At 42.5% G+C, this 12,591-nt stretch overlaps 1 protein-coding gene across 6 annotated transcripts in view; it reads right to left on the reverse strand.

The window, feature by feature from the left end:
• Positions 1-3,856: 3,856 nt before the first annotated feature.
• Positions 3,857-12,591, reverse strand: part of DLC1 (DLC1 Rho GTPase activating protein) — a 422,870-nt gene continuing 414,135 nt past the window's right edge. For all 6 annotated transcript variants that reach the window (XM_064368818.1, XM_064368819.1, XM_021673878.2 and 3 more), the window contains 5 exons: positions 11,735-11,849; positions 10,375-10,593; positions 8,640-8,857; positions 6,198-6,371; positions 3,857-5,843 (listed from right to left, as the gene is read on the reverse strand). In XM_064368818.1, the coding sequence (XP_064224888.1) occupies positions 5,723-5,843; positions 6,198-6,371; positions 8,640-8,857; positions 10,375-10,593; positions 11,735-11,849 (847 nt within the window). In that variant the 3' untranslated portion in view covers positions 3,857-5,722. The remainder of the gene's footprint in view (positions 5,844-6,197; positions 6,372-8,639; positions 8,858-10,374; positions 10,594-11,734; positions 11,850-12,591) is intronic.

Raw genomic sequence — 12,591 nt, forward strand, 5'->3', positions numbered from 1 at the left:
AGACCGGGCAGATAAGGAGCTCTCCAGCGTGGCAGAATGTTCTAAGTACCGCCCTAAAATTTCTTGAGTCCGTTTGTAAATATTATGGAGTTACTATATTTATTTAAGCTTTCCTATCTCTTTAAACTTTTCCATCTGTAAAATGAGACTAATAAGGTCTCTCCCTCAAAAGAATGCTATGAAATTTACTTATTATTTTTTTGAGACAGGGTTTCACTCTGTCATCCAGGCTGGCATGCAGTGGCATGATTACTGCAGCCTCCACCTCTCAGGCTCCAGCAATCCTCCAACTTCAGCTTCCAGAGTACCTGGGACTAGAGGCAGGCCGCCATGCCCAGCTAATTTCTGTACTTTTTGTAGAGGCAGGGTTTTGCCATGTTGCCCAGGCTGGCCTCAAACTCCTGAGCTGGAACCATCCACCTGCCTCAGCCTCCCAGAGTGCTGGGATTACAGATGTGAGCCACCACACCTGGCATTATGAAGTCGAAATGAGATATTAACTGTATATGAAGCACATATCCTCATACCCAGAACATTATAATATTATTATAAATGTTGGCTCATGTGTCCATTCAGACTTGGGCCTAACACATTTGTATTTTAAAAGTCCCTATAACCTAAGAAGCTTTTGAAATGACCTCCGTGTAAGTCAGACTATTTTTACAGAAACACACATCACTTATCATGGTTAGCACCATTCTCAGAGTCATAAGAAGAGTAAGGTTTTTCCTTTCCACATTGTTTTGTATCTTAATAGGAAAGACAGGCTGGGCACAGTGGCTCATGCCTATAATCCCAGCACTGTGGGAGGCTAAGGCGGGTGGATCACTTGAGGTCAGGAGTTTGAGACCAGCCTAGCCAATATGGTGAAACCTTGTCTCTACTAAAAATACGAAAAAAAAAAAAAAAATAGCCAGGTGTGGTGGTGCATGCCTGTAATCCCAGCTTCTTGGGAGGCTGAGGCAAAAGAATCTCTTGATCCCAGAAAGCAGAGGTTACAGTGAGCCAAGATTACACCACTGTACTCCAGCCTGGGCGACAGAGTAAGTGAGACTCCGTCTCAAAAAAAGAAAAAGAGAGCAAGAGAGAGAAAAAGGAAATGAGAATCCCTTATAAGCTGTAACACTTTTAGCCCTGAACTCCCCTCCCCTTTAAAAAAAAAAAATCCAATGAGTTGAAAAACATGTGCAGAAAGGTGTTTATTACTATAGGTGTCAACACAGCCTTGAGTCCGGACAGGCAAGCCCGCTGCTCTCATGGGAGCTGTGTATATACAGCAAAGGTAATTACTTTGGGCTACAGCTACGAACATGATTTAGCAAACTCCCTGCCTGCAAAAGTCTCATCATCCCCTAGAGAATGGGCCCAACTCATTGCAACTGTGCAGACCTACCTGAGCTTTTCCTGCCACAGGCTCTTTGAAATCTGTTATAATTTGCATTCCTTAGGCAAACGAAATTTAAATTCCTTAGGCAAATTTCATCCTGATGGAACACCAAGATGACATGCATGCCATGATCTCATTGTTTGGGATTTCTGCTTTAGAGTCATTTATGTATGCTTCAACAGGCAGGGGAGGGAAAGCAGCTGGGCTCAGTTCCACTTTGCTTTCTCCAATGTTCCTTTACAGCTGAATGGCCCTTGCTTTTCAAAGCACCTTCACAAATATCTCCACAGTGCTTCCTGATATTTTTGTGTGGTGGGGCGGGCATAATGAGGTATTGCAGAAAGAGTCACTAGACGGGTATTCTGGTCCTGGGCTGCAAGTTAAGAAGCCTGTCAGTAGATCTTTCCATGTACCTACTAAGAAATGCATAATCAGAGGGAATGGGTGGGCTGCGATCAGCCCACATGCGTAATTAATTGTTCTGTTCTTGCACGAGGGGAGAATTGGGTCCTATGTGTCACAAGGAGGATAAGTGGAGTCTTTGTACATTTCAAATAATGTATTTGATTTGCTAAACAGAACTACAAATTTTTTCAACCTCAACCTGAAATGAAACTTTCTCCTCCTTTTCGTCTTCACTGATTTAAATTCTCTTGTTAGGCTGGGTGCAGTGGCTCACGCCTATAATCCTAATATTTTGGGAGGCCAAGGCCAGCAGATTGCCTGAGGTTGGGCATTCAAGACCAGCCTGGCGAACATGGCAAAACCCCGTCTCTACTAAAAACACAAAAATTAGCTGGGCGTGGTAGCGTAATCCTGTAATCCCAGCTACTCCGGGGGGCGGGGGTTGATGCAGGAGAATTGCTTGAACCTGGGAGGCCGAGGTTGATGTGAACCAAGATTTCATCACTACAGTCCAGCCTGGGCAACAGAAAAGACTCCTTCTCAAAATAAAATAAAATAAAATAAAATAAAAAATTCTCCTGTCTCTCAGTAATAGGGTGATGGAATTTCCTTGAGACTCTGACTAAGGTGGTATAAACCAAAAACTATCTGAGGCAGGTCTCAATCAATGTAGAAGTTTATTTTGCCAAGGTTGAGGACAATGCCTGGAAGACAGGTCTGTGAATTTCTCCAAAGATGATTTGAGGCTTCAGTATTTAAAGGGGAAAAGCAGGCTGGAGGGGGAAAGAGGGAGAGTATTACTAAATCCATAAGTTGCAAGTGAAAGGAGCAGGTAGGGGGCAGGCACGGTGGCTCACACCTGTAAACCCAGCAGTTTGGGAGGTTGAGGCAGGCAGATCACTTGAGGTTAGGAGTTCTAGACCAGCCTGGCTAATATGGTGAAAACCTGTATCTTACAAAAATACAAAAATTAGCAGGGTGTGATGGCGCATGCCTGTAGTCCCAGCTACTCAGGAGGCTGAGGCAGGAGAATCTCTGGAACCTGGGAGGTGGAGGTTGCAGTGAGCCAAGATCGCACCACTGCACTCCAGCCTGGGTGAGTGAGACTTCATCTCAAAAAACAAACAAACAAACAAACAAACAAAAACAAGAAGCAAGTAGGGGAATAGTTAATTATATGTTTGAATGTTTGTTTAGTGCTCAGTGAATTGGCACTTTACATAAGATAATGTGAACATAGAGTAGCTATCTCTCTGTGGAGGTAGTTAACCTTTTATCTTCATCAGTTGAAATTTAAGACTTCATCAGATTAACTTGTCTTTTTCAGTTTAAAACTTAAGATCCCACTAAGTTAAACAATTTCCAGTCTCTGCCATCTCAAAGTAGGCAATGAATCAAAAGGACGCTTTAAGATAAACTGGATCCTAGATGCTCTTCCCTTTTCAATAACAGGAGCTAATCCGATCAGTTCAGTTTAGCAAATAATAAATTTATTAGGTGCCTACAAATACAAAATACTGAAAGCTGCTGCAGGGGATTATAAAGATGTATAGGACATGAGCCCTGCCCTCAAAGAGCTTACAGTCTAGGCAATTAGTCACACAGATAAGTTGTGATGGCGCCTTAAGTGACCTCAGCAGAGTTCTTGAAAATGTTCATATCCTTCAGATTCTTCTCTTGTCAAATATGTATGGAATCCTTTCTACACGGAAGCCAAACAATGGGAAAGAGACCTTTTGTGACATTCATCGGTGACCCTGACTCTGCTTGTGAGTATCTTTCTGCTGTTGCACATTCTTGTCATCTTCTCAGCATCGTTTCCTAACTGGACCTTTGTTTGGAGACAATCTCCATGCTTCCTGAACCTTCACCAGGGTTTCCTGTTTGGGAGTGGGTGGCTCAGTTGCAGTTTGGCCTTGGAATGATTTGCAGTCTGATTTTTTTCCTTCAGCAAATCGCTCTTTTGATTATAGTTGATGCTAAAATGCTATGCTTTGCAATCTGAGGTTTTAAGGATGGAAGTGAGATGCAAAATCAAGGAAGGCAGCTCAGACTTTTCCCTTACTTAAAACATTTAATAGTGCACTTATTGATTATATTCTGTACAGATATAGAGCAACTTATACACCTCTTCCTTTATTTTTTTTTCACTTAGACTGTATTCACGTAAAGTGTATTTACAATAAGGGGAAAAAAAGCCTTGAGGTACAAAACCCAAAAGAATATCTGAGGTATAAATACAAGTATATCTTAAATAATAATCTTTATCATGCTTTATCTATGTTTGAAAGCACAGTGGACATGTGGACATGTTTCTTAATAGAATGGTATATACAACATACAATCTTACAAATCTGGAAGCCATCAAAACTGAATATACAAGTATATCCTTCATGAGGAACACTGATATCCAAAATACTCAAATTTTAAAACTAATCTGACACCCTGCCCCCAAATTCTTCAAAGAACGTTTGAAATAACACTGAAAATGGTAACTAAATTATGTTATAACAAAATAAAAATCCTTCTTACAACTCTCATTCATACATTATTCAGTTTTGATCCATACAAAATAAATTTACTAATACTGTCTTCTTGAGTCAATCCTTACCATTACAGTAAAACCTGAATAAAGACCACCCTTCTAAAAAACTGCACTGGTTTGGGTTGGTTTTCTTGTTGTTTTTTTACTATGATTACTATTTTTCATTACCACTTAAACATATTGCAAGGACATTCTAAAGGAAAAAATAAAAGAAATATAAAAAAAAATAAAATAAGACAAAAAGTAATAAAATCAGAAAACCTATTTGCTGATAAGAACAAATCCAATTAATAAACACCTGCAGCTTTCAGGAATGCCGTTAACAACGAAGGGGAGGAAAAAAGCCTTTTGTAGGTGGGTTAAATTTACAGGGATTTCCTTGGGACACACATAGTTTCCTATATTCCCATACATAGTGTCTTAAAGCGTTTCTGTTACAAACACAAAAATGCAAAGAATTCTAACAGGGAAAAAGTTTCGATGCTTGATTTAAGAGTAAGTGTTATCGTATTCAGTTTTTACGTCTCCACTTCAAAACAAAACAAAAAACAAAACCCTGTGCATCAGAGCCAGTAAGGCTGAAGGGAGCAGTTCATCCCTGAACTAATCCATACTGGTTACAACTACATCACTATTTGCAATCAGGTCTAAAAATAAACTGCATTTGAAATGGGTGTCAGAGTCAATCTATTACAATCAAAGTACAGAAGACGTTGGTGGAGAAGAAATACGCTTAATAACTTGAAAAAGAAACCCCATAAATCGACAAGAGTGTTGGTCCCCCTTTCTGGGTGGATCCATGGGTAGTCAGATATTACAGGTTAAACTGAACCTGACGCATCAATCTCCTTCTTAGAGATGTCTCAGTGTGCCAGACACTGAATCCATCTTAGACATCTATTGCCATTCAACCAGCAACAAACACATTCACACTCCTCTGTGCAAACCTTTCTTTGCTCATCTTGGTGAGAAAACACGTCAAAGAGTACCAACTATTCCAGTGGATACACCAGTCCCTCAACACACTGCAAATAAAGCGACACAGGTACGCATACACCGATATCACAAGAGAATGAAGTATCTTCATCATCTTCCATAACGTATTTAAAGAGTTTTGCTTCTCAGAAGCAATCTGAAATAAGAATACAAATACTTTTTTTTTTTTTTTGCACAGTCTTACATATTCCAGTCAAGGTCTATGAATACAGACCCTCAACAAACAGGAAGCAGCTTTTAAAATGTATCAAATTGCTATAGTCAATTCCTACACTCCAGCTTGTAGTTTTCTTTGTTTCAGGATTAGACACAGAACCCATTCTTCAAGGACTGGCAAGGTTCTAGAAACAAACACCCTGGTGGTGGAAGCAGTTGCTTTGCTTCAGTGATCACCTAGACTTGGTGTCTTTGGTTTCAGTGTTCTGGTTACTGAAGGAGTCCCGGATCTTTACAACTTCGGCGGCACACAAATGTCCAAATGATTTTGTGTACCACTCTGGCATGTGGCCTCTATCAGAGAAAAGAAAAGCAGATGTATTATTTAAGTTAGAAAGCACTGAAATAAAATGAGAAACATCTGTTTGCTAGTTCAAATGCATAAAATCTATCATTTCCTGTGGCTTTGAATTCATGGCAGAGCTACCATATTTGCATTGCTTTAGAACCACATTTTCTAAGGGATCCAAATTAGGAAGCGGTAGCTGAAAGACCAACAAACATGAAACGCTACTCTATAAACACCACTCTTCATGAAGTCACCAAGAAACAATGATGTGCTCATTTAAGCCATTTTTTGCATTAAACAAAAAGTCTGAATTTCCTTCATGACCCTCACCATGTAAAAAAATCAGAATCAGAACATACCTTAAGTCAGCTCTGCACATGTAGGTGAGTTTGGATTTTCCTGGCCCACAGGGTTCAATCAAATACCTGGACAAGAGCACGTTGACTCTCACACCCACCACAGGTGCCCGATCGTGATCCACAGAGGTTAGTAAAAGGGCACAGGCTCCTTTGGGTAAATTAGTCCTCCAGGTCCTGTAGAGACAAAACCAGAGGGGGAAATGAAAGACTTTCATAGAAGCCAAATTTAAAATCATGCTTCACTCTTCACTCTTTGCAACGGGCTGAGGCGTGAGGCTGTGTGATCCAGGCCTAGGTAAATGGTATCCTCTAAACTACTTTCTATGGTATACATGTGTTCCCCAAAAGCATGTACTAGAAACTGAATCCCCAATACAACTGTGTTGGGAGGTGGGGCATAATGGGAGCTGGATTAATGCCAATTATAAACGAGCTTGAGGCTGGGTTCAATGGTTCACGCCTGTAATCCCAGCACTTATGGAAGCCGGGAAGGGAGGACCGCTTGAGCTCAGAAGTTTGAGACCAGCCTGGGCAACATAGTGAGATCTCATCTCTACTAAAAATAAAAAAATTAGCCGGGCGTGGTGGTGTGCCCCTGTAGTCCCAGCTACTCAGGGGGCTGAGGTGGTAGGATTGCGTAAGCTGTAATCATGCCACTGTACTCAAACTTAGGCAACAGAGTGAGGCCTGCATCTCAAAATAAATATATAAATAAAAATGGCTTGAGGCTGTACATTTGCTCTTTTGCTCTCCCTTACCCTCTCTTTGCCCTTCCACTATGGGATGACACAGCAAGAAGACCCTCACCGGGCTGGGCATGGTGGCTCATGCCTATAATCCTGGCACTTTGGGAGGTTCAGGTAGGAGAATTGCTTGAGCCCAGGAGTTTGAGACTAGCCTGGACAACATGGTGAAACCACGTCTCTACCAAAAGCAATAGTGATGGCACGTGCCTGTAGTCCCAGCTACCTGGGAGGCTAAGGTGGGAGGATTGCTGAAGGCTTCATTAAGCCATGAGCGTGCCACTCAAGTCTAGCCCGGTGACAGAGTGAAACCATGTCCCCCAATCAATCAATCAATCAATCAAACAAACAACTAGATGCAGCTCCTTGATCTTGGACTTCCCAGCTTTTAGAACCATGAACCACATAAATATCTGTTCATCATAAATCGCGCAGTCTGTGATATTTTGTTAGAGCAGCATTACATGCACAAAGACACTCCTGTACAGGGACTCCTGAATGAGGAACTCTGTACAGAGCCGCTGTTACAGAGGCTTTATGTCCTCTTTGAAAAAACAGCCAATTTGAAGTGTAGCTTAAAACCATTCTTCTGTTTCACAAATGTCTTGGAACACAGACACCTGAAGCAGCACTGGCTGTTTGAAAAGGTCTGGACTTCCAATGTGACATTCCCTCACAGATTTTTGGAATTCTTCTTTCAGTAATATCTCCAGAGAATTTATGAATTACACATAAATCAGCCTTAACCACATCTCCCTTGGGACTCAAATGTTATTTCCTGGCTTATTCATTCACTAGCTGTTTCTGACAAGAAAATCTATCCTAAAACGGGCAAAAATCTGCTACCAATGAGCATATTCATTGGAAGGCGACTCTCTTTCTGAGCTCATTTACTAAAGGGTTCAAACCATTCTCAGTGAGGAACACACTGCTAGAACAAACACAGATCTGTTTTCTGTATTTGAAGGTTATTCACTACTTTTCTGGAAGCATATGTTTTGTTTTGTTTATTTAGACACAAGATTTTGGTCTGTGGCCCAGGTCACAATACAGTGGCATGCCCACAGCTCACTGCAGCCTCAAACTCCTGGCTCAAAAGATACTCCTGCCTCAGCCTCCTGAGTAGCTAGGACTACAGGCATATACCATGACATGTGGCTTTTGTTTTTTTAAGACAGAGTCTTGCTCTTCACTCAGGCTGTATGCAGTGGTGTGATCCTGGCTCACTGTAACCTCTGCCTCCTGGGTTCAAGCAATTCTCCTGGTTCAGCCTCCTGAGTAGCTGAGACTACAGGTGAATGCCACCACATCTGGCTAATTTTTTGTATTTTTAGTAGAGATGGGGTTTCACCATGTTAGCCATGGTGGTCTCGATCTCCTGACCTCGTGATCTGCCTGCCATGACCTCCCAAAGTGCTGGGATTACAGGCATGAGCCACCATGCCCAGCAGACATCTGGCTATTTAAAAAAATAAAAAATTTGTAGATATAGGGTCTTGCTATATTGCCCAAGCTGGTCTTGAACTCCTGGCCTCAAGTGATCCTCCCGCCTTGGCCTCCCAACATGCTGGGATTTACAGGTGTGAGCTGCCATGCCTCTACTTTAAATAATGATACCATCTTGTAAGATCAGTGGCATATAAGATTGGTTCAGATGTGGAGTCATCCTTGTCACAAAAAACAATCTGGAAGCGCTCACCTTAAAACAACATAGTCCCGAGCAGGATGAGGTGCCATACTGTTTTGGACATACTGGTAAATTTCAGTTTGGCTGTCCAGGATTTCAATCACTTTTGAATCCAACAGGTCTACATCCCAGAGGTGCTGTTCTTTAAGTAGGCGCTTTAAGATTTCCTCAGGCACAGCAGGGACTTCAATGGTTGATCTCCAAAGCCTCAGAGGGGGTCCTTCGCTCACCTGGAAAGAAGATGCGTATTTCAATGCCAAGACAATCCATACGCGCTTACTCTTTGAAGTCAAATTGTTAGTTGGACTAACAATTTTAGTTACATATAATCAATGTTAATTGATTTTATAAATCATATAAACAATACTATGTAATCAACATATAAATCAATATTAGGGGCTAATAAATCTATGACTTAAATAGGCTGCTGTCCCCAAGTATATTTAAGAGCAAGCCAGAAAGTGAACAAAAGCTGTTGTCAACTCTGATCAAAACTATGACATTGGGCTGGGTGCAGTGGTTCATGCCTGTAATCCCAGCACTTTGAGAGGCCAAGGTGGGCAGATCACCTGAGGTCAGGAGTTCGAGACCAGCCTGGACAACATGGTGAAACCTGTCTCTACTAAAAATACAAAAATTATCCAGGCATGGTGGCAGGGACCTGTAAGTCCAGCTACTCGGGAGGCTGAGACAGGAGAATTGCTTGAACCCAGGAGGCAGGGTTTGCGGTGAGCCAAGATCATGCCACTGCACTCCAGCTGGGGTAAGAAGAATAAAACTCCATCTCAAAAACAAACAAAAAATGTATGACTTTTTTTTTTTTTTTTCTGGGACCTATAGCAGGGTGAATGCAATAAAGAAATATCAGTCATTGACTGGGTGCAGTGGCTCACGCCTGTAATCCGGCACTTTGGGAGGTTGAAGCAGGCAGATCACAAGGTCAGGAGTTCGAGACCAGCCTGGCCAATATGGTGAAACCCCATCTCTATTAAAAATACAAAAATTAGCCAGGTGTGGTGGTGGGCACCTGTAGTCCCAGCTACTCAGGAGGCTGAGGCAGGAGAATAGCTTGAACCCAGGAGGCAGAGGTTGCAGTGAGCTGAGATCACACCACTGGTGACAGAGTGAGACTCTGTCTCAAAAAAAAAAAAGGAATATCATTCATTTGCACTCATTTCCAAAGGCTGCAAGGCCATCCAGCCTACTCCCATTGTTTATTTATTTTCAAGATGGTAGAGATGACATCAACATATACCTCCTATGGACTTATTCTGCTGAGCCTTATAAGATGCCTCTGCCCTCAAGAGGTTTACCTAACTGGAATTAATTTCCCCCTAAGAGATTCCTGCCCTTAAAAGGCCAAGAGAACAGTAACTAAGAACAGAGAAGTGTACAAAGGGATTCTGACAAAATTATGGAAAAACTGAAGCATGTCATAGGCTGTCCCAAAGCTCAGTGCCATTAGCAAAACAGTCTAGGGAAGTCTAGTTTAGTTCTGTAGAGCCAAAGGACTTCTTTAGAAACAGTAGAAATCCTCTCCCAAGTGTTACACAAGATAGAAATTACCCTGCCTTTGCCAGGTTTCCACTCTCACCAGGGGAATCTGACTTACCCTGTGCCTAGCTCTACAAAGGAGGGTGTGGGCTACAGATCCCCAGAGAGATTAGTTGGCAAAAGAGTGTTATCTCTGATGGACCCAAGTCTCAGTTCCTGGACTCAACCAGCTGACAGCAGGATGAAGCCTTACCTTCTTATAGGACAGCTCAGCCTGCTCCGAAGTGGAGTAGCTGACCCAGCCTTTAAACTTCTCTTTGACTTCTTTAAACAGGCCATCCACACAGTCCTGGAGGAAGTGTTGGTAGTCAGCTGAGTCATCATTACCCAGGTGCCCGAGTGCTTCCAGAGTGAGGGGCTTCAGCTCTTGTTCAGTATAGGAATTACGACATCGGCTCATTTCCTCAGGAACCTGTGAGGAACATGAGGAAAAGAAAGGAGGTGAGTCCACCTGTACTCAATCTCAATGCCCATCAGTGGAAAAGGCTGGGCAGAAACACGGGCCTGTCCTTAAAGCAGTGCAGGCATCTTCCCACCAGAGGTTATCATGCTGACCTCATGTGATATCATGAGGATATGAACAGATCACCTCCATAAATGTATCTGAAATCTTACTCCCATGTAAAGTCTTCTTCTTTGGTGAGTTAGAGTCGGGGAAGTGAATTACATTGACCAAAGCAGGTTTCTCAGATACAGAAGTTTAATTCCAGACAATCCAGACAATCTTTCTTGTTGACACAGGTCTCATTCTGTTACCCAGGCTGGAGTGCAGTGGCAGAATTTTAGCTGACTGCAACCTCCACCTCCCTGAGCTCAGGTGATCCTCCCACCTCAGCCTCCCAAGTAGCTGAGACTACAGGTGCACACCACCACACCCAGCTAATTTTTAAAGTATTTTTGTAGAGATGCAGTCTCACCATGTTGCCCTGGTTGGTCGCGAACTCCTGAGCTCAAGTGATCCATCCACCTTGGCCTCCCAAAGTGTTAGAATTACAGGCACGAGCCACTGAGCCCAGACACTTTTGCTTTTTAAGTAAAGGGACCATTTCATTAAACATGATTAACTCTATCTGATACATTATAATAAACGTAAATAAGATATTCTCAGGCTATTTATACCATCTCCAGCTGTGGAAAAGATCTTCAGGTAAGACATGAACAAGTTATCAAGACTAAGACTTTGGACCTATTCACATTATCCTTAATAAAGGGGCCAAACGGTCAGGTGTGGTGGCTCACACCTATAATCTCAGCACTTTGGGAGGCTGAGGCAGGCCGATCATGAGGTCAGGAGATCGAGACCAGCCTGACCATCATGGTGAAACCCCATCTCTACTAAAAATACAAAAGATTAGCTGGGTGTGGTGGCAAGCACCTGTAATCCCAGCTACTCAGGAGGCTTAGATAGGAGAATTGCTTGAGCCTGCGAGTCAGAGGTTGCAGTGAGCTGAGATCACGCCACTGCACATCCGCTTGGGTGACAGAGTGAGATTCCAACTCAAAAAATGAATAAATAAATAAAAATTAAGGGACTAACCTTCTCAATTCCTTACCTGGAAAAGTTTCTTGCACTCGGCAATCATATGGGCCAGCCCCTGAGTGGCAGCTAGGTTTTCATTCAAATCTTTCTGATCTGGTTTGCCCAAACTTTGTTTTCTTTGCATTACCCTAGGTAGAAGGAATACAAGAGGGGAACAGTTCAACTATTTATATATTTTTCGTCAAGGTATTATTCAAGGAAACCCAAAGGAGAGAGAAAAAAAAAAAACCACACATTTCACTGAACCCTGCTTATTGTTAAGTGGATTAACAGCGTTTTTACTTTGGTCACCAGAGTATCTCAGAGTTTTGTCAACAACACACAAAAAACATTAAAGAGATATGCTCTTGATGAAATCCAGGTGATAAAAGCCATTTTGTTAAATAGGTTTCTATTCAGAATAGGACAGCTCATAAGGCCTGTGTTTGCATGTAGGGGAGCAGCTTCTTCTGAGGAGTGTGGGAAAGGAGTCCATAGGAGTTGGAGTAAAGGGTGTCACCGTCTTTACCTGCCTGAATACACAGCACCCCGCTACCCTACAGGTGAGGGCTAAGTCCATTGTTTCCTTGAGGTTTTGTCTTCATCTTATTTGATCTCTCACTTCTACTCATCTCTAGTTCTGTATCCCCTTGTGTGCTGGAATGTCCCAGTCAACTTTTAAGAACTCTGTAAATATGGCTGGGCGTGGTGGTTCATGCCTGTAATCCCAGAACTTTGGGAGACCAAGGTGGGTGGATCACAAGGTCAGGAGTTTGACCAGCCTGTCCAACATGGTGAAACTCCATCTCCACTAAAAATACAAAAATTAGCCAGGCGTGGTGGCACATGCCTGTAGTCCCAGCTACTTGGGAAGCGGAGGCAGCAGAATGC

The sequence above is a fragment of the Aotus nancymaae genome, unplaced genomic scaffold (assembly GCF_030222135.1).
Source record: "Aotus nancymaae isolate 86718 unplaced genomic scaffold, 86718_ANA_hifiasm-v0.15.2.pri h1tg000079l, whole genome shotgun sequence".
NCBI lineage: Eukaryota > Metazoa > Chordata > Mammalia > Primates > Aotidae > Aotus > Aotus nancymaae.